Source organism: Penicillium chermesinum (genome assembly GCF_028974085.1).
Source record: "Penicillium chermesinum strain IBT 19713 chromosome Unknown utg000001l:1.0-1975020.0:1.0-1976611.0, whole genome shotgun sequence".
Taxonomy (NCBI): domain Eukaryota; kingdom Fungi; phylum Ascomycota; class Eurotiomycetes; order Eurotiales; family Aspergillaceae; genus Penicillium; species Penicillium chermesinum.
Genome location: NW_026695311.1, coordinates 835,493 through 855,408, shown reverse-complemented (window position 1 = coordinate 855,408; position 19,916 = coordinate 835,493). Strand labels below are relative to the sequence as shown.

The 19,916-nt window shown below is 48.8% G+C and overlaps 10 protein-coding genes across 10 annotated transcripts; 5 read left to right on the top strand and 5 right to left on the bottom strand.

The window, feature by feature from the left end:
- Positions 1 to 1,445: 1,445 nt before the first annotated feature.
- N7468_000341 (sterol desaturase family protein) lies at positions 1,446 to 2,505 on the top strand (the record flags this gene model as incomplete). Its single annotated transcript, XM_058469638.1, has 2 exons — positions 1,446 to 1,888; positions 1,938 to 2,505. 2 exons carry the CDS (start codon positions 1,446 to 1,448, stop codon positions 2,503 to 2,505), a joined length of 1,011 nt encoding a protein of 336 aa, XP_058335669.1.
- Positions 2,506 to 2,835: 330 nt separating this feature from the next.
- N7468_000340 (uncharacterized protein) lies at positions 2,836 to 3,576 on the top strand (the record flags this gene model as incomplete). The annotated part of the gene is made up of 1 exon (XM_058469637.1): positions 2,836 to 3,576. The coding sequence occupies one exon, from the start codon at positions 2,836 to 2,838 to the stop codon at positions 3,574 to 3,576; it is 741 nt and encodes a 246-aa protein (XP_058335668.1).
- A 221-nt stretch (positions 3,577 to 3,797) lies between these two features.
- Positions 3,798 to 5,498, bottom strand: N7468_000339 (uncharacterized protein; the record flags this gene model as incomplete). The annotated part of the gene is made up of 5 exons (XM_058469636.1): positions 3,798 to 4,103; positions 4,167 to 4,645; positions 4,775 to 4,955; positions 5,015 to 5,348; positions 5,461 to 5,498. 5 exons carry the CDS (start codon positions 5,496 to 5,498, stop codon positions 3,798 to 3,800), a joined length of 1,338 nt encoding a protein of 445 aa, XP_058335667.1.
- Positions 5,499 to 5,729: 231 nt separating this feature from the next.
- N7468_000338 (uncharacterized protein) lies at positions 5,730 to 6,279 on the bottom strand (the record flags this gene model as incomplete). The annotated part of the gene is made up of 3 exons (XM_058469635.1): positions 5,730 to 5,926; positions 5,987 to 6,066; positions 6,128 to 6,279. 3 exons carry the CDS (start codon positions 6,277 to 6,279, stop codon positions 5,730 to 5,732), a joined length of 429 nt encoding a protein of 142 aa, XP_058335666.1.
- Positions 6,280 to 6,293: 14 nt separating this feature from the next.
- N7468_000337 (uncharacterized protein) lies at positions 6,294 to 7,429 on the top strand (the record flags this gene model as incomplete). The annotated part of the gene is made up of 4 exons (XM_058469634.1): positions 6,294 to 6,476; positions 6,532 to 6,564; positions 6,625 to 7,128; positions 7,202 to 7,429. 4 exons carry the CDS (start codon positions 6,294 to 6,296, stop codon positions 7,427 to 7,429), a joined length of 948 nt encoding a protein of 315 aa, XP_058335665.1.
- A 245-nt stretch (positions 7,430 to 7,674) lies between these two features.
- Positions 7,675 to 8,640, bottom strand: N7468_000336 (2EXR domain-containing protein; the record flags this gene model as incomplete). The annotated part of the gene is made up of 1 exon (XM_058469633.1): positions 7,675 to 8,640. The coding sequence occupies one exon, from the start codon at positions 8,638 to 8,640 to the stop codon at positions 7,675 to 7,677; it is 966 nt and encodes a 321-aa protein (XP_058335664.1).
- Positions 8,641 to 10,090: 1,450 nt separating this feature from the next.
- On the top strand, positions 10,091 to 10,303 carry N7468_000335 (uncharacterized protein; the record flags this gene model as incomplete). Its single annotated transcript, XM_058469632.1, has 1 exon — positions 10,091 to 10,303. One exon carries the CDS (start codon positions 10,091 to 10,093, stop codon positions 10,301 to 10,303), a length of 213 nt encoding a protein of 70 aa, XP_058335663.1.
- A 560-nt stretch (positions 10,304 to 10,863) lies between these two features.
- On the bottom strand, positions 10,864 to 12,783 carry N7468_000334 (uncharacterized protein; the record flags this gene model as incomplete). Its single annotated transcript, XM_058469631.1, has 4 exons — positions 10,864 to 11,438; positions 11,612 to 12,041; positions 12,099 to 12,578; positions 12,658 to 12,783. 4 exons carry the CDS (start codon positions 12,781 to 12,783, stop codon positions 10,864 to 10,866), a joined length of 1,611 nt encoding a protein of 536 aa, XP_058335662.1.
- On the top strand, positions 12,662 to 13,891 carry N7468_000333 (SNAP receptor SEC22; the record flags this gene model as incomplete). The annotated part of the gene is made up of 5 exons (XM_058469630.1): positions 12,662 to 12,833; positions 12,879 to 13,040; positions 13,211 to 13,310; positions 13,372 to 13,777; positions 13,829 to 13,891. The coding sequence occupies 5 exons, from the start codon at positions 12,662 to 12,664 to the stop codon at positions 13,889 to 13,891; spliced, it is 903 nt and encodes a 300-aa protein (XP_058335661.1).
- Positions 13,892 to 14,055: 164 nt separating this feature from the next.
- On the bottom strand, positions 14,056 to 15,240 carry N7468_000332 (Elongator subunit IKI1; the record flags this gene model as incomplete). The annotated part of the gene is made up of 3 exons (XM_058469629.1): positions 14,056 to 14,774; positions 14,842 to 14,995; positions 15,082 to 15,240. The coding sequence occupies 3 exons, from the start codon at positions 15,238 to 15,240 to the stop codon at positions 14,056 to 14,058; spliced, it is 1,032 nt and encodes a 343-aa protein (XP_058335660.1).
- Positions 15,241 to 19,916: the final 4,676 nt, after the last annotated feature.

Sequence of the window (19,916 nt, the reverse complement as noted above, 5' to 3'; positions counted from 1 at the left end):
TAGCTTTGGGACCAGTGGGTCTTGGCATTCGTGTCTCCCCCTCTGTTAGACGGGAATCGTTCAGCGCATGAATCAACCTCGTAAAAAGTCATTTCTTTGGCTTCCTGCGGTTCTTTTCTGGCTATGATATCATTTTAAATTTCAAGTCGCAAAGTTTCGGTGCCAGATCAGTCAAGACTGTCTTGGACTCGTTCCGGGACTGGCTAGCCGCAAATGCACCTGATCAGCGTGGAAGACCCGCCAATGAACATTTTGGTTATATGTGACAGGTACTTCTGTCAAGACGTCGATCTTGCATCGCTAGATCTTGGATTATCCCCACGTTGTCTTTTTTGCTCTTGTTGCTTAGGCCGTATGAATTGAAAGGACTCACGCTAGGATAACCGTATTTAGGTTCGGACTGCCAACAGGTCGCCTCTTTGTCGATATGCATGCTTCGCCCGATCGTTCTGCGCTCTCGAGCTGAGCGATTCTTCGAGAAGAGAGTCATTATATCTCTTGCCGCCGTAATAAGGTAAGGCTCAAGTGAACGCAGCCTATGCGTAGACTCAAAAATACTTGTAGTATCTACTCTATTCAAGTTTCGTGTAGACTTTTCCGACATGACCGGACGTCAAGTGCCATCCCGATGTATAGCGCAAGGAATTGGACCTTCGTATGAGACAGCCTTGAGTGCAATCGACAGTTCTTCATAACTGTCCTTCTTCCTGGGTCAGCCCAACGAGTTGACGGAACGATCAGCGGAGGCTACCGATATCATCACAGATAGCCCGATCCCGTCCGCGCTACATGGCAGGCATTCAACATACAAGACGTAGAGTAAGATGGCACGCCTATTTCCAACTTTCCAAAGATATCAAGAGACCCCTCTTACCACGGAGCTCCCTCCGTGGTAGTATGTGGGCTCATCGGAAAATCAGTCCATGTTACATGTGGTTACGAACTTGATGCCGAACCTTTGGGTAGTATTACAAGTGATTGAGCAGCAGCCTGGTCTTCGCCCCTCGGGCTGGGACCCCTGTGACTTGTATAAGAGATGATGAAAGCCGGAGCATTAGGAGTGATTCGCGGGGAAGCAGTGGAGACTACCCCACAGACGCCGCAATGGTTACTGCTTTGGTTATGGACCGAGGCAATCAACGCCCTCACGGGCCTTGCTGATCGCTCGCCAGAGCGGTTTTAGCAGCCCCAACGTTTCCTAAGCGAGCTTTGGGCTTGATTTATTAAGATTGATTCGTTGAAGAGGGCGTTTTAAAGTTCTTCCTACATCACTGACTAGCCGTCATAAGGCGATGATCCTGACTTCACATGTTGACATAACTAACCCCGATCCCATCCAACCGATGTATGAACCATGATATTTAGTTCTTGGAGCACCACGGTGCCTCCACGTCGACCGATTTAGCATCAGCAGACAACCTGTTATATGTTTGCATACCGTCAACATGTCTACCGAAATCAATAAAACAAAGCGAAATCATGGAGACTCAATGGTCTCTACCTGGCGGAACGATAAATCCCAATGGGGCTTATGGCACTGGGTGATCGAGCTTCTTGGTCTACACCTTATCGATCTCAAAAAAGAACCACCCATTTTCTCGAAGAGTGAGAAAATTCCCGCCGTGCGGGAATGGACCCTTCACTTATGGATCCTCCTCCACGCCGCGATCCCACTTGCCATTCACCATGCATATACCGCGTACACAGGACAGAATCTCAATGTCTTGGCCGCATTTGCTCTCTATTCAACTGCATTCAAGTTGAACGGAATCCACGAAATGCACATCATGCGTCGTCTGGGTCAAGTCTACGGCTTCTTAGATGGCGACAAGCACCCCCGAGACGAGATCCCCGACGTCGGCGTCGGCAAGGTCATTCGAGAACTCATGTCCACCTCGACCTTCCGGATGATCATGGCTATCTACCTTACATACCAGTCGGACAAGACCCCCCGATTCGCTCCAGTGGAAATGGCTACCACTTGAGATCGGCATCTACAGCATCACGGTCGACTTCTGGTTCTACTGGTATCATCGCACGATGCATGCAACAGGCCCTTTCTGGAAATTCCACCGCAAGCATCACTTGACAAAGCACCCCAACCCCCTTCTATCTGCGTACGCCGATCATGAACAGGAGTTTATGGATATCACCGGAATTCCGTTGATGGCGTATGGGACAATGAAGCTCATGAGCATGCCAATGGGTTTCTATGAGTGGTGGGTGTGTTTTCAATACATCGCCTTCTCTGAGTTCATCGGCCACAGCGGACTGAGGATCCACGGCGGCGCGCCGTCCACACTCAATTGGTTATTGGAGATTTTTGATGCAGAGCTGGTGATTGAAGATCATGACCTTCATCACCGGTACGGATGGAGAAAAAGCCATAACTATGGAAAGCAAACTAGACTCTGGGACCGAATTTTTGGGACTTGCCGTGATCGGATCGAAAGTGTCAAGGATAATGTTGACTACGAGAACCGGGTGACAATGCCGCTGATCTGAAGGGGCATTTGCGATTTATTTTACGAAGACATGTTTTCCGTTGGTCATAAATTTATTATGTTTTTATGCGAGGCCTTTTTTGATGAGATTTGTCACTTAGCTAGGAGTGCGTAAAACTCAATTAGGTCCAATGATAATCCACCGATATACTATCGAAATAGCAATACATCATCTGAACCAGAAAATGCTAAATATTGATGACGAATCTAGAGGTCATGATCAAATCATAATCAACTCTGTCTGAAAGTTTTGGATTTTCAATCCCCTTCAGGTTTCTTTTGCAACAAGATCTCCCTTCGTTCTAACACTTCTCACAAAGTATTCTTCAATATGCCACAACAGGAAATGGATCCGGAGATCCCAGACGAAAGGGCTGAGAAGTGGTGCAGGGAATTTCCTATTGAAGATCATGAAGCAAGGGATTACGCTCAGTTATGTTGTCTGTACCAGATCATGGGCCGTTGCAAACGGACTTGGCCACGGAAGGTAGGGGCCTGGATGAATCTTATGATCAAACTTGATATTACCATACGTGAGGTCATCCAGAGAGAGGAGTATTTGATACAGAAATCGAGCTCAGTCCTCGGCCAAATCAAAGCGATGAAGGAAGAACCATACTCGCAACAGAACCTCGATAACTGGCAAGACGAGCTACAAAGACTTAACCAAGATTATTGGCGCATTGATAGAGAGCTCTCTCTTGGGTGCCTATGCTGGTCAGACACATTTTACAGGCCAATATTTCGGGCTTACAATGAAGTGCGAAAGGATCCGGTGTGGTACCTTAGTGACCTACTATGCAACGACTGTGCAAGTCGAGGGGGGTGCTGTGGTCGAGCCTGCAAGTGCTGTGAAAAGCCGAGTGCTACTCGATCTCGTGCTAGAGGACACTGCACCAAAGAATGCGGATGTTGTATTGAGTTTCGTGGCTTTGAACTTAAAAAAGACCAGCAAAAGCTGTGCCAGCCCGCTTTCAACCTTAAAGGTGGTCTTGAATCCAATGCCTACAGCATCTTTCTTTTCAAAGCCTACATTCTAGGTCTCCACGACGAGTTCTCCCATTGCTTTTAAAGAGAAATTGGATTTTTGGCTTTGTCTTCTCCTTACATGTTTTGGCCCATAGGGTCTCGATACTAAGATTCTTGTGAAGAATGTTAGGATTTGCTTTAATTGAAACATCTCCGTCTCGAATGCTAAAAGATGTTACTAATGTATCTTATGAGAATACTATCTATGTTGCAGTAGTTGAATAATCGTCCCCCATTTTCAGGCGTTCTTCAGCTGGCAATGCTTCAAGATCGACTGGACCTTATCGTCATTACGCTTGAAGATGTCCCCAAAGATGAAACCTCTGAAGACTTCATGGCAGTCCTGACTTTGGCAGCAGATGCAATCCCCTTGCCATCGCGAGCAATCTTGGCGATATTACCAAGCCCAAATAACATCCCTAGCACGTTCACCACGGCGGAACTGGGATCATCAATGGTGTCGAACAGAGCATACGCTCCATTAGCAAGCTCGCCAGCAATTGCCATCGAGCGAGCAAGAGTAGCTAAACCTGCTGCTGCTGCAAACTCCTCACCGACAACAGGTACAAACTAGTCTTCGTCAGCAACTGCATGGATGTAAGAGTAACGCCGGAAAGGGACAAGTCTTCATACCATTAGAACAACACTGATGATGAGGAGGATGAAGTTCTTCTTTCGCTTTCTCTCAGCCTCCTCATCCTCCTCATCCTCTTCTTCTTTGGTACCAAGCTGTTTGACTTGCGCCATACCATCCACCGCCTGCATCATTAAGAATATTGGCGCGCTGTACACCTGAACAGCATCGGCTGCGGTGCCGTTGATCCATTGACCTAGCATGATATCCATCATGGTAGCTGACAGTTGAGTCCTCAGATCATCCATGTTTGGAAGGCCCTTCGTAATGATATCTTTGGGATTGGGCACCTCCATAGATTCATTCTTCGTAGGAAAGTTGTGGATTGACCATTCTCTATCAACTTCACCATACCTCTGGGCTTCATAGGCGTACTTGTAAGTGTAGTCAGCCAACACAACCCAGTCAGGCTCCAATCCCAAATCACCCAGCTTCGCATTGTAACCATCCTCATCAATAAGCTCGTACGTTGCACCGTCTATAGGTACGTCATAATTATAGGAAGTGCAGGGTTTTTCTGACCCTCCCTTGGGCGCGCAGTCAAAATCTGATCGATATCCAAGTTAGCAGTGTCTTACATGATTTAATCCGGTATGTCTATACATACAATTCATTCCGATGCCCGGCTTAGGCGTGGGAGCATGTTTTCCTGTCTCGCTCAAGTTGAACATGAACTCGTAGGACAGAACCTCTGGAACCAACTTCTCCATGTACTTGACGTAATAACCGTAGAGTTCGTCGTAGCCGTTGTTCACTGCTGTGTAATTTGCGTAGGCTGTGTCGAGCATCTGGTCAACACGCTCAAGGCATAGTAATTGGCGCAGTCGGTCCGATAATTTGCGGCAACAGAATTGAGAGAATCAAGGTCGTCGAAGGAGCGGCCGTAATCACAAATCTGGTAATTATCTTCCCCGTCAGTCGGGAGCTCGTCTCCTGTTCCGTTTTTGCCATATGTGGTGTTCAGATCCGCCGCCCAGTCAGAGGTTCCGGCGAAATTCAAGCCGTCCGTCCATGCTCGTCGAGCCGCATAGCTTTCAGGAGTCAGCCACGATACCCAGTTACCGTCGTAGATCAGAATATTTCCTTCATCCTCGTATTGCTTGATTGAGATGTTATTCGGGTTACCATCGAGGGTTTCACCAATGTGGACAAAAAGCTCGTAGTTAGAAACATAGCCAGCACTATAACTAACTAGGCGGTAAGATGCGGCAAGACGGCAACAGGAATAGCTCCATTAGTTATACAGTTAGAAAGCAACGTCCAGGCGTCACAAAAATTCGTACACTCGCGTACACCCGCGTGTCCCAACTCCCGTGTCCCGATTTAAACATACAACCTCAAAACGGCTAAGAATACACATGGAACCCCATCAAAAGCCGGTCGCCACCTTTTGTCTGAAGCACAAAAGAGGACCCTCCCCTATTTTCTTCGGGGAGGGCCCTCTTCTGGCTCCTGTATCCCCACCATGGCTCCGAAGCACAGAAGAGGACCCTCCCCTATTTCTTCAGGGAGGGCCCTCTTCTGGCTCCTAGCGATTCGGTGGGTTATCAGTCACCTTTTCTTTATGTAGGCCGGTTGCTCTGCTCTCCTGGATCAGGGGTGGGAATCCGAGTCTCGGCTTGTTCTTCATCATCGGGATGCTGTCTGCGGCGAAGCCAGTTGGCGACTACGGATCTCATTGTGACTTTCTTGGGTTGCCCGGCCGGCTTGGATCGTTCACAGAGCCAAAGGGCGAGACCGACGATCCATCCCGGGGTCACTAAAAGGCCATTAGAACTTTCAATTCCTTGACAGGCAGAAATGGAGTCTCTGGACTTACTTGAACGGTGAAAATGGAGCGAAAGGCGGGTGAACCTGAGTCCCTCCGCGGATGGAACAAGTGTTCCCATGGGTATGTACCTATAGTACAGGTATTAATAAAGATTTCCGAGGCATTTGGAAGTTAGAATAGACATCTTACCGGTTCTTCAAAGCTTGCACACACCAGTATGCCCCGCAGAATATAACTGCAAGCACAGCAATCCCAGCAAGGATTGCCCCCAAGACATGCCAAAGCCTTGTCCCTGCCCCAAAAATTGTTTCAAGGGCCGAAAGTGAGGTATTTTCTGCCATTTTTACACCAAAAAATGAGTAGAAGGGTGCTCAAAATGGACTTTTCCAAAGACGAAAGACTCAAAGATGTTTTGGGATGGCTAAGGAAAGAGAACTCCAATGATTGGGAGCGACAGCGAGGTTACTACGCTGAGAATCTACACAAGGAAGGCGCTACCACCCTCTGCTTTGGCGGCTCCCGGCCGAACACTATGCAAGTATTTGCGATCGAGTAGCCTGAAGCCCTGGAGTGCACTATGCCTAGCACAAAAGGCCATGGCCAGTTATCGTGCAGGTCCGTATCTAGTGAGTACAAGAAACAAGATCTTTTTCTGTGAGTCTTCGGTTTGACAATTAATTCTCAAGGGTGTCTATCTTTGGTACGCATATCGCATGGATGTCATCGTCTTCGGTGCGGGGAACACCATAATCGCACGAGACTGCAGAGGGAGCTCTGTGGATGGAAGTTGCCTCTTTGATGAATTCATCAACAAAATCCGAGCGATACCCCCAGGGGGAAGCCCCAGGTTCAGAACCAACATAGGGGCTAATCTTCTGCCCGATCCTAAAGATGCCGCTGCACAGCTGAGTGCAGCCGGGTATGCCGGTAACACAGACGTACGGCGTCTTCTACCAGATGACTACGAAAACATGGATGGACATACTACACCTCCCTTCAGTGAAGTCTTTGATAAGATCCTCGGGGTCATTCAAGCTTGCCGTGATGAGGTCGGGGACGAACCACTTGCGGCTCAGCTTTTGGGTGCCCGGGACTCTATGGCATACAATCATGAGGCCCGTGTGGCTGACCAAAGTGAGAAAGCTATAGAAAATGTGAACATATGGCTACATAAGAGAGGATATACGTGGGTATGTGCCACCTGGAAAAAAAAACTTTTCATTTAGCGTCCTGGGGGTATTCGCTAACGATATTACATAAAAGGATGTTGAAACATCCACCGAGACTCTCAGTGATGGCAGCACATATGAGAAATTTGATTCTCAAGCAACTCTTGACGCCCATCCTGAAGTCAATGCAGTTGATCTTACTCAAACGATTAGCGACTTTGTCGCGGAATATAGTGCATCGAAAAAGTACCAGAATCATTTTCTTGCCGCTCAAGCGAGTCAAGGATATCAGAGTGTTCTTAATAGCGAGTTTTGTGATTAATATACTCTTAGTATAAGATCTCATTTCTGTTTGGATTGACTCAGCTAATGAAGTGTCAGATGCATACATTGTGATGCAATAGCATCTCGTGTGGGGGTTTCCGAGGATATAAGGCTGTGTGTGCATTCATCATGTACCGTGCGATCCTTTCGTAAGGGTTGTGACCAGGCAGTACAGAGTCGAATAAGTGACCTGGAGATATACAGTACATGAAGGTTTTCCAAGTCAAATATTAAGCTGTCTATTCACTGGACGCCCCTTCCTCGACCCCGGCCCCGCACGGGCAGTCGACTTTTCCTCTCCATCTCACGTACTTTGAGCCGTTGGCTTCCTGTATGATTGCACATCATAGGGCAATATCGAAACATCATCGCAGGTCGTATTGCTGGAAGCTCCTCTGCCACTTTCTTTCCGCATGAATTGATCATTCTTTCCCTCAAGTCCCTTTCCATCAAACTTGTGCTCTGTTGGCTGAAGCTTTGGTAATCACGGGGTATGTCCCTTCTCGGGGCATCCGTAGATTCAAGTTCCATCTTTTCCGCAAAATCAATATATGCCCTGACTCTTGCTTGATCTGCAACATCCACGATCTGGATCCGGGCATCGCCGAGTAGTCCAAATAGACCGGACTCTCTAGCAGACTTATAGTCGCAGTGAACAATTATCGTCCGCATCACAACTAACCAGTTTGGCCGCTGTTTGAGAGCGCTGATCTGGTCTGGATTGAGATGTTCGAATTTGCCAATAGAAGCGCACATAAAGGAGGGCCGGAGATCAAATCGGGCAGCATACCACGCAAGAAGCGCCAGGGGCTCCCCTGTATAACAGCCGAAGAACTCTACTTCGTAAATCGGGGTCCAATTTAAATGAATCACGTCCCTTGAAGGGTCGAACCACGTTGTGATAGCACGACGATATTCAAATCCGTCGGGTGCGCCATGGCCATAGCTGGCATTGAGTTGGCAACCCGTTTCGAATGCGACCGCACGTGATTCGTGACATACCCTAGTGATGACTGGGGGGCGTGAGTTCTGCAATGTTGATGTCTGAAGTTCACATGGTGGCCCATAGACATGGTTCTCTTCGAAGGCACACTGATCGTAGGGCGCATCTATCTCGCAAACACGAGATGGTAAGCAGAAACGCCACACCATCCGTCGTAATTCAGGGGGCAGACAGGGAAAGAAATGAAACTCGTCTGATACTGACATTCTGGATTATCTATGATTGAGAAAGCTTGAAATGACAAAACATATTTTTGGGGACCTGTCCACAGGGCAAGGTTGGCACTTATGTGCCTTGGCCCTTGGGGGCGAGACTACCCCGGGATCGGAGAATAATTCTGATAAAGGCGATAACTCGTCCGATACGCTGATAACGCTGACAATATATGATCTAGAGCGTTGATCCCGAGGTCACTGGAAGCTGCCTGTATCGATCCTTAAGAGGAAATAAGTAGGAGCTGTTGTCCATTCCTAATCCTAGTTCGCTAATTCTTGATACAGAATGAGTTGGAGGTAATCGTAAAGTACATCGTATTTAATACCGTATCGTTTCACCTAGTTTTCAGCTGTAATACACCACCCGGTCAAAAGTCTGTGTTTACCATCACCTAATAACCACCCACATTTTCATTTTTTTCTCCTGCACCTCCCCTATGGTGTCGATCGCTATCAATCTGGAATGATTTTTAGCAAGTATAGGAATAATGATATATAGATTGTATATAAATCAAGATCATTATATAAAATATTAAACAAGAGAACTCCGTATATGAACCTGATTATTCAGTATTTTGAATTTTAGTATGATCCAATAAGGGTTGGTGGTGTAGGATATGTACCCATGAATATACATCAGTATTTGATGGAAGCGGTATGCACACAGACTTTTGCCCCCTATTGTACTCTCTCCTCGGCTCTGTCTTCCTTATGAGGATTCTCTTATGATAATACTCTCTTCGGATGGCCGGTTCCATGATATCTGAAATCTAATTGAAAGGCTACTATCATATTAATGCCAAATTTATACCATTTCATCGTTCGTAAAGGAGAAAAAGCAAAAGAGAAAGAATAAGAAAAAGAAGCAATAATTTCCGGACTATGAGCACAAGTTCCTCTTGTCCCAAAGTGCAGGGCCAAAGAGCCGTCAGATAACTCCAATGTATTCAAATGCCCTCGTGCCCTTGTCCCATCACCTTCAAATTCGGTCATTCTTCCCAACGTAGCACCCGTAGTCTTGGAAATACACAAGCATGTCATAGATGTGCTTACGCTTAGTCTCTCTCAAGACCCCCTTCCACGCATCAGCCTGCACCTGGCTATATATCACATTCTACCCCAGGATGTTAGATCTCACTTGCGCGATTTCCTTGTATATATAAAGTGCCGTAGCGCCCGAAACAAACAAGCATCGAAATCAGCCAAAATCGCTGCAGCCCACTTCCCCATATCATCTCGAGTGTCAATGAAAGGCAGAGTTGTATCGGGGAAACCAGGCCCGCTAACGCCCACACGGCCTCAGCAACAGCCGGAGGCATTTATCTCGGCGTGGAAATTCTGCATGAATGACCCAGGCGCAACGAACGAAATGCGAATAGGCAACGAGCGGATATACACTTTTACCTGAGTTTTTTAGTGTTCTATCGTGAGCTTTGCCCACATGTGGCAATGTCGACTAGATTCGGTTGGGCACGAGGAGGACGACGGCGGTATCGGCCAGGGAATGTCCGTGTTCGAGCTCGGTCTTTTTGGTGTTTCTGTCGTAGATGTTGATCGTACTTCTCGAGACGACCTTTGCGCCTGCGAAGGCTTTGCAGAGGAATTCGGGGTCATTCGCTTCGGCGGGGACGATCGCGCTGCCGCACTTGAGTAGATCTTGGGCTTCTGGTTTGCTGGGATCACGAGGTCATGCCGCGGATGAGATATTGGTTTCTCAATCTGGCGTCGTTGAAACGGCGTCGATCACTGATTTTCCTTGGTGGCCGTGGCAGAGAAAACGACGAGGATTTTGGACACCTCAGCAGATGATGGCTAGATTTTTACACCCAAATATTACAGAGGCGAGAGCCCTTCTTATATATCTGGTGGTGTAGGATATGAAACCATGAATATACATAGGTATTTGATGGGATAGATGGCAGAAGCGGTATGCACACAGACTTTTGCCCCCCTATTGTATACGCAGTACACCAACGGCGGAATTGTTTATTTACTGCAGGTTAAAATCCGCGCTAAGAACTATAAGAAATAGCAACATCTCGTGTTTCTGAACTTGATTCTGCTATGGCAGTAGTCCGGTGCTGTAAATGAGAAAGATCACCCTGTTTTGGCGGCTCCGGGCCGAACACTATACAAGGGTTTGTAATCGAGTAGCCTGAAGCCCTGGAGATAGGCTTATGCTATACCAGCCACGACGATACTCTCCAACTGGTTCTACCTATTTTTGTGAAACCAGGCGAGTCGCACATCCCAAAGAGAGCCCATGTCTTGATTTTTCCGATAGCAACGAATCTCCTTCCACGAGTTGGAAGCTCGGGAGCCCGCCTTCCGACCATCTATCTCTAGGATTTTCCCCACGAGCATGTTGGGCGTTGCAACGTTCTGTATAATAACTTCATCGGCTTCAGGCTCCGCGGCTGGTGATGGTGGAGGCGAGGACAATGGAGATGATGCAGTGCTTGGGCATGCCTCGTGCTGGGGTCCGATGTTTGCCATGAGATCTCGCTGCGGCTCTGGGTCAAGGGTAATTTGAGGTTCACTCGAGGTTTCTGGTTGGGATGGGATATCTTGGGCTTCCATTACAGTTTCCAATTTCATGTAGTCTCGATTCTCGTGATGCGGGGGTATCGCAGCCGAGTCTATCGCGTTCACGCTGGCAGGATCAGAGCTGCTAGGTGCAGAAGTGCCTTGGGGCTCCGCCGGCAGAACCACTTCGACATTATTTTCAGTGTTTCCCTCACCGGGCGGGTTATTGGAAAGACTTGAGTCGTCCTCGGTATGACCATCGCCTGTAGGCAAGGGATCCTTCCGGGGCCTTCCCCTCTTCCGCTTTAGCGGAGGCTCAGCGGCAGGTTCGGGGCACGCTCCGCTTGTGATTCTCAAGTTCCCAGTTGGATATGACAACTTCTAGATTTGGATCTCTACCTTGCGCATGTTCATCAAGGGGGGGTAATTTCGGCACTCGGTTCGGCAATGATACTGCCTGCAAGATCTTCAAGACCCTTGGGTTGTTCTTTATCCACGCGGTTTGACACTGGGATCTCGACTTTTACAACCCTCTGCCCCGAGTTGGTGCGTTCACCCTCCTGCGATGGCTTCTGGTGTAGAGATTCATCCAGAACTAGGCCGCTTTGTTTCTCCAGATATGTTGGGGCACTGGCGAATTCTGGAATATTGGCGGGTAGGTTCTCCCCCTTGTCTGGTTCGTTCTCGGGATGGCCTGGATGGCCTTCCTCGACCTTAAACGGTGGCTCCTTTATTAGTTCTGGCTTCTGTCCGTCATTGGCGTCTAATGGCGCATGCGCTTGAGCTGTATGGGCGGTGCTAGACAGAAAGACTCGGTGGCCACCCGGCACCACGAATGTCAGCTTGGAGCCGTTGATCTCTTGGACCTATTTATACTTGGTCAATAATAAGAACAAAATAACAAAAAGCGGCCGCGCACATACTCTGGCTTCTTTTTCCACCAGAACGCGATCGTCTCCCTTGCCAAACGCGTGCTCAAATCTCCAGACATCGCCTATTTGGATGACACCTGCATCAACAAGAGCCTCTAGTGAAACGCGGCTACTTTCCCCGGACAGTAGACTCTTGTTCAGCTTTTGCTTCTGTCCCCAAAATTCCTCGAACTCACGCTCTTTGAACGCATCGAATTCACCATTCTCGCGCTGGATTCTGGCTTCTTCGGCCTGTCGGAGCCATTCGGGGTTATATCGGCCATTCTGAAGGTCGAGCTGGAACTGACGGATCCCATCCCGCCAGTTATTCGAGTAGCGAACGAACGAATCGGGCAAAGGGGGTATTCCTGAGCTTGGATCGTCCGGATTTGGTTCTGGATTAGGGTGGGTATCGGCGGGTAATAGTGATAAAATCTCGCGCTTCTCAGCTTCTTCTAAACAATGCCATGCTCCGGGGCTTGCGAGGAGTTTCTAGAAACGAGATCAAGAGTCAATCTGTGTTTGTCGCAAGGAGGGTTCAAAAGTAGTCCTCCGCCTTGCAAAAACTTACCACGATGTCTTTATCAATCAGAATTGACTTATCGCTGGTCATCAAATGCTCCTCGCTCCACCTGCCCCGGGCCTTCCTGGACGTCTCTTTGACAGCGCTGGCCACCCGGGAGTCAGTCGGCGACATGGCCCTATGTAGCTGCCTAGCTACATTTGCACAGGGAGGGGTATTTGAAGGTTGATCTCTATGTGCATGTCAGTAAAAGAAATGTCCCTGAGAAGGGCCTTGGGGAGCTTGCAAGTCCTGCGATCTGCCTCTCTTGACCGCCTTTGTCTCGCGGGACATAGTGGCCGATTGCGCCGTTGATGCACAACAACTATCTCCGTTGAACTCTCAAGGTCTCGTCAGGATGGTCAAGTCGACGCAAATTTCAAGGCTGGATGGTGCGTATGCCTGTAATATTTGTGGAAGAGCGAGAAATGCTAATTCTTGGGCAATGACTAGGCCTGATGCTAGCTGCTTCAGTGGATGACGAGCAGGTGAGGACACGAGGACAGATCTAGGAACTCTTCGATTGCTTGAAAGACTAACTGTCAAAGAAAGGCTGAGTCAGAGCTTTCTGAAATCAAAGGGCAAGCGAAAATGATCTTTCGCCGCCTGAATCGCAACTCCGCGCCCCAGGCAAGCATAGAGTCTGGCCAGTACAACCTCCAGTGAGTGACAGGGCACGCATTCTTGGCAAACATGCCTTGGCATTTGCTAATGGCTCGCTAGCTACACAATCAAAGAGGACATCTGCTTCCTCTGCATCTGCGATCGATCGTACCCCCGCAAGCTGGCCTTCACCTATCTCGCTGATCTGGCCTCCGAGTTCACCACCACGTACTCCCCCTCACAATACCAATCTCCCAATCTCCGCCCATACGCCTTTGTAGAGTTCGACACCTTCATCCAGCGCACAAAGAAGCTATACCAAGATAGCCGCGCCTCGCAGAATCTGGACAAGCTGAACGACGAGCTTCGTGATGTCACAAAGGTTATGACCAAGAACATCGAGGATCTTTTATACCGTGGAGACAGCCTTGAGCGAATGGGAGAATTGTCGGGTCGTCTGCGGGAGGACAGTAAGAAGTACCGACGAGCAGCAGTACGCATCAACTGGGAATTGCTGGTGAAGCAGGTAAGACGCTATGCCCCAGGGCCCTTGATTTCCAAATGCTGACCAGTATAGTACGGGCCTTTCGCGGGCGTGGGGCTCGTGATCTTCATTTTTCTGTTCTGGCGATTCTTTTGAGCTTTATCGGCGACAGGCCGTGCGTGATGTTTCCCCGATCCCCCTTGTATGAATGTATGCATAGTTAATACCTCCAGGTGGTTGCAGACATAGTCCACCTATTCTAGAAGAATGCAATGAATTTGCAGATATCCAAGGCAAACTCCCGTCTTTTATGTAGATACTTAGATCTCGTCCTCCTCTTCGTCGAAGTCATCTTCCTCGCCCATGTCGTATAGGATTCGCCCTCCTTCTCCCGGACCATCGCCGTTCTGTGCGTCAAAGTATGGGAGCACGACGCCCTCTCTATCTCGGCGCTGTCGCTCTGTGAGACCCAAGTCGAATGTAGAGGTCGGCTCCTCGTCAGCGTCGTCGGCTTCGACGGGAGGATTGTACAACACGTTATCATCCAGCAACGTGACCACCTCTTTGACCTGTCGCGCTGAGTAGCGCGAGGCGGGTGGAAGCAAGTACCACTCCAAAACACCGCGCCCGCTACGACGGCGATGCTCCAACTCAAGAACAATGCCTTCCGCTGCGCCAGTTCCAGAGAGTTTATCGAGTCGGCCGAGCAGAACCCCCTCTTGCTCTTCTTCGAGTCCGAAAACAGGGGCGGCCAAGCTGCGGTCGCGAGCGGCCTTCTGAGCCAGAATATGAGAGAACGAATGCAGTGTGATCATTGTCGTCGCCAGATAAGTCAGCATTGAGAATTGAGAAGGCGCGTACAGGTTTGAAGGCGCGGATCCTGGCACATCATGGTGATATGCTACCACGAGCGATGTTTCTAACTTGGCGGATGTACTTGGAGTGCTCAAGGCACCGAAGAATGCTGGAAGGCTAAAACTGCTGTCAACCCTCCTCGAGGTCAAGAGTGGATTGATCGCGTCGATCAGAATGAGTCGTCCTAGTAAGGCCGTAAGTCTAGAATTCAAAGTAGCGTAGTCAGGTCGCCGACAGGCACAGCAGCTCACTTTTGGGTGGACCAGTTGATGCTGGTTGGTAGGCCCGTGAAGCCTCTTTGACGATGTCTGCTGGGCTCTTACGCCGGGTGGAAATAAACGCATCACATCCTTCAGGGCACTTCAGAGTTTCGAATGCGACTAGAGTGACATGAACTTTGGACAACTTATTCAAAGTCAACATATTGAATCAATACAGTCCCTTTCTAAGTCTCCTGGATGCTCTAGAGCCCAAGAATGGGTCTCACTTACGTTGGCGCGTCTGATGTATTCCTGGATGAGGGGTGTGGCGGGCTGCTCCAATGAATCCACTAACAGCGTGAGTGGGGACGTCGTATCCCGCAGACTCAGCAGCTTCGAAATAAGGAGCAAATTATGCGTCCTTCTATGGGACAAATTGACCGCCACCATTGTCGTCTGGTTTGGCGGGCAGAGCGTTGAAGTCGAAGTGGGGTAATTGCCGTGAAATTTTCGCGCCATGCGGCTCGGCCAAACACATAGCGTGGCGGGTCCCACTTTTCTATGCAAGATGTATACAGACAAAATACACTACAAAATTTCCAATGCCTTCCACGCTCGATATTATCGGTGCTCATATGGTCGACATACCTGTTGTCTAGATAAAGCTTCTGTCTAGTAACACGGGAGCTGTGCGTAATAATGTCAACGTGTATTCGCGGCAGAGCTACCGAGCACAATTGCTTAGAAATTACTCTTCTCCAAGTTCGCGTCATTGACCCAAGGCTTGATGAAAAGGAAATGGTCCCCAGCAGCTATGCTGGGGGTATGCAAAAAATTATGCTCACTGCCAAGCAGCGAACTGGAGGGAGACCTCGAACGCCTGCTTGGTCCCCCAAAGGGGGACAAAGAATGGAAAGGTGGGGGGGGGGGGGGATATTTTGGTTCCAAAAATTGCCTACTGGCTATTCCAGTAAGCTGGCGACACCCAAATGAGGGCCGCAGGGCCAGGCGGCGAGCGGAGGAGTCCCCGAAGCCACCTAGGCACGTGATAAAAGTGGTACAAAAAATTGCGAACCAGAGAGCAAGTGTCGCTGCAGGTGCATAACAGGAGGGACTTCAACTCAAATGGCTCTGATGGAGGGGGCAAGGAGCCCACCTGGGAGATGTGTGGAGGGAGGGGAGGGGGCAGGCAAGAAGGGGGAGGGCAGGAGGTGACCCAGGTGGGAGGGTAGGGCGATGGTGAGAAGTGGGGGGGTCACATACCACACTTGCGAAGAAACACGTGGAGGGAAAGAAAGAGGAAGAGAGGAAGGGGGAATAGGACGGATTGATCCGAGGCATTCCCCGAATCTGCGATCTTGCGATCCTGCGGTCCTACGAGTTGGTTGGTCGAATGACACTGCGATCCTAGAAAATAATTGGTCGAATGAAGTTTGCGATCTTACGAGCTGGTTGGCCGAATGACACTGCGATCCTGGAAAATAATTGGCCGAATGACAATGCGATCCTGGAAACTAATTGGCTGAATGAAATTTACGATCTTACGAGCTGGTTGGCCGAATGACACTACAATCTTGGAGACCAATTGGCCGAACGGCATTGCGATCTTACGAGCTGATTGGCCAACCAAAATTTATGGTCAAGATTTGTGATCCCAGGAGCTGGTTGGTCGGTTTCCCGAAGTGAACTAGTGACCTAGGATGAGCCGTTATCTTTTGATCGTGCATTCTGATAAGTGAATGTAATGAACGGGTTGTCTTGTGAATATTAGTTGTTTCCTTAGTGCTTCTCTTTAATCTACAAATCGCAGCTTAAAGCAACAAATAGTAAATTTCTTCCAGCGCTACACCAAGGTGGTACCTAATCGTTATCTCATCTGCTCTGCGTAGCTTTTGATCTAGACAGCCTATCAAGGTACTGTAGTGGGCAGTACATTCGGTACGAAGATATGCAGAAAGATTACATTGATGTATTGTATGAGTACTTAGGTCGCTATAATGGAGAAAATTGTCACTGTCAATTGATATTGCTATAATATGCAAATTAAGTATGTGGTACAATTATCCAAGTAGCCTGCATGCACGGAAATGTGACGGATCTACCCGTGCACTAGCGCCGGAACTTAATTCTGTGACCCACATAGGCTGTAGATCTGACACAACTCTAGGGGGATCGAGTCTGGCAGCTGAGAATTACTCCATCCACATGACAGACCAGAAGGCTATTCCCCAATTTCTCCAGGTCAATTCTGTTAGCTGAATAAGGAAAGCAGCCTTGGTGCCTTGATTTGAAGGCTGCAACTCATGAACACACATTCACTGAAACTTGGTCATAGAGCTCCCTGATTGGTCGAAACTTTATACACTAAGACCAGGGCCCCACACCCCCATTAACTGTTCCTGACTTAAATATCTCCAACTCTCCCACCTTCTTCTCTTCTTTTCCCCTTCCCCCAAGTAACTTGACTACTTGACTGTCTTCTCGCTTAGCATCCCCCTCTTTGACCATCTGCGTCTTACTTTCTTGTACATTTTGCTCCCTCCTCCTCTTGCTTCGCCGACAATATTAGATCGTCAACTCGCTCGCCGGTTCCCCTACACCGAGTCCAAGTTCATAACAGGTATGGCTCCTTTTCTTATTTGCTAACAGTGTTAGATCGCCAACTCGCTCGCCGCTTTCTCTACACCGAGTCCAAGTTCATAACAGGTATGGCTCCCTTTCTTATTTGCTAACAGTGTTAGATCGTCACCCCGTTCGCCGCTTTCTCTACACTGAGGCGGCAGCGCCCAGGTCTTGTGGCTTCACATCATTTTGGGCATTTCATTTTTTTATCTTGTCCTGTGTTCCATTTTCGCGTCCTCTCTTACTTTTCCTTTGCGCGTCTTTTTTTACTTTTCCTTTTTCGCGTCTTCTGTGTTCCTTTCTCGCGTCTTGTCTTGCGTTCCTTTCTCGTGTCTCCCCTTGCTTTCCTTTCTCATCCCGCTCCCTACTTCCCCCCATGGCGGCTTGCATTACTGCTGAGGTGTCCACGTGGGTAAGTCCATCCCCTTCCCCTCATCTTCCCTTGTTGCTTCGTGCAATTTCCCAGGCACAGTCACGCCCCATCTCCGCCTTTGACGGTGATGCGGCTGTGTTCTCGTAAGCCCGCTCCCCAGATGGGCCATTCATCGGTGCGCTACTGCCAGGAGTCAACCACTTGTTCTTTAACTAACTGTTGACACACCAACCCCTGCCATCGACTCACTCGCTCTTCCAGAGGGTTTGCTAGCGGTTGGGGCCTCGGAGCCTGCAAGGGTTCCTTGGTCGAAGCTCTCACGTCGGCTAGCACAAGCTACCTGGCGCAGATGATTCCTTCACGCGTATTGTGCATCCCGGCACGTCTGTCACCTTGTTCCACTTATTTCCACGACATGACGTTTTCCGGGGATTTGGGCCGGTCACTGTTGTAAGAGAGATCGTGGGTCGCTCCCACCAGCCTCAACACAAATCACCCCAAATGCTCTCTATCATCACCTCTTTCTCTTGGGGGTCCTTGCGCTTTCGGGCCTTGGACCTACATACGCCTTCTTCCCCCTCCAATTCAGTTCATCTCACTGGCGGTCGTGCGTCCCCCAGACAGTTTTGCAAGCCTCCACCATGGGTTACACCTTTGCCGCTGTGGTGCGCAACACAGTTGGCCGAATTTTTGAACCTTACCCGAGACAGTCCTTCAGGATCTGTTCTCAAGCTCACTCCTAGTAGTGAGCGCCAAGTCTGACGGTCTTTCGACGGTCTGCACAATTTTTGAAACCACCCCAGCATAACCGCTGGGGGCACCTTTTTTTCATCAAACTTTGGGTCAATGACGCGAACTTGAAGAAGAAAATTGTGCATCGCCTTATTGCTTAAGAGGTTCCTTAGTGTCATTTTTCGCGATAACTCCCATTCGATGATTCTTGTGTAGCTGCTCAAGCCCCAATCTATTTTGGCGCATCACCATGGGCTATCCTCGCCGTTTTTTACAGTAAATATAGGAAATAGGATGCGGCGTTCTAGTCCGAGCAGTGAAGGTCTGCCCCGCTTCTTGGCGTTGCTTCTAGATGTTGACGATAAGGTGATGCCCAGGAATTAAAAGTCGGCCGTTTCGCCCATGTAGTTACAGGTGCTACTTCCAATTCTTGTTCTGACACTTTCAAACTCAAGCAAGCTCTACTTAACATGGCCTCTTGCCGTAGTAAGGGGTCTTTGCTATGTCCTCAGAGGCTTTCCTGATCCACTACTAACCCTGGGCTAAAAAGATTAGCAATGCGACCCTTGGTACTGGTTCACAATATGGCAATGCGTATGAGCGTTCTCATTGGCTGACAGAAAATATCTCCATTAATTTACCGTGACTCATGCTGCTCTCGAACTTGCTGCAAACCTTCGAAGGGTATCCCATCCAAACTAGCGCGCGGGCCTTGGAAGGGTTCTTGGCATGCATGGGGACCTCGGATCTACCCGTGGATCGGAACTTGATCGTGCGCCATATGTGGGGCCGGATGTGTGCCACAGTAGCAACTTGGAGTTCTTACGGGAGGATTATGGAAAAGCAATTTGTGTTAGTGGCACTGCTCCGCGATGGAGCTTCTGAATCTAGGGGTGTCGAGTTTCCATTTTCTAGTGTGCATCACTACTGATTCAAGATGCTCCTTGGAGAGAACAAACCTTTGAGTATCTAGACCAATGTCCAATGTGTACTCCAAGTTTCCACTACTACACCATGGGTTAGCTTCATGTACTTCAAATGACCTCCGCATAGATAGAGGCAGACCGTATATGAACTTTGAACAACCTCGGAGCGAATAAGCCTCCGAACTAGTCTAGCAGGCTCGGAATTTGGAGGGAGGAAAATGACCCTGGCAATGAAATATCGTCACTCAATCCAAACTTGCAGGTCTGGGGCAACATGAAGCCGGTTGCCATCTATGTCTATGCTGATTCCATCAAGCTTTTAATAAAAATATGCGCATTTCTATAAGTTAACCAAACAATTTCATTGCAGTGGACGAGCCTGGTGGTCTTTGACTATGAGGTAGAGATATCCTAATGTACAGATTCAAAAAAGAACCTTACGGTAAGTGCCATATGGTAGACACCATGTGGCT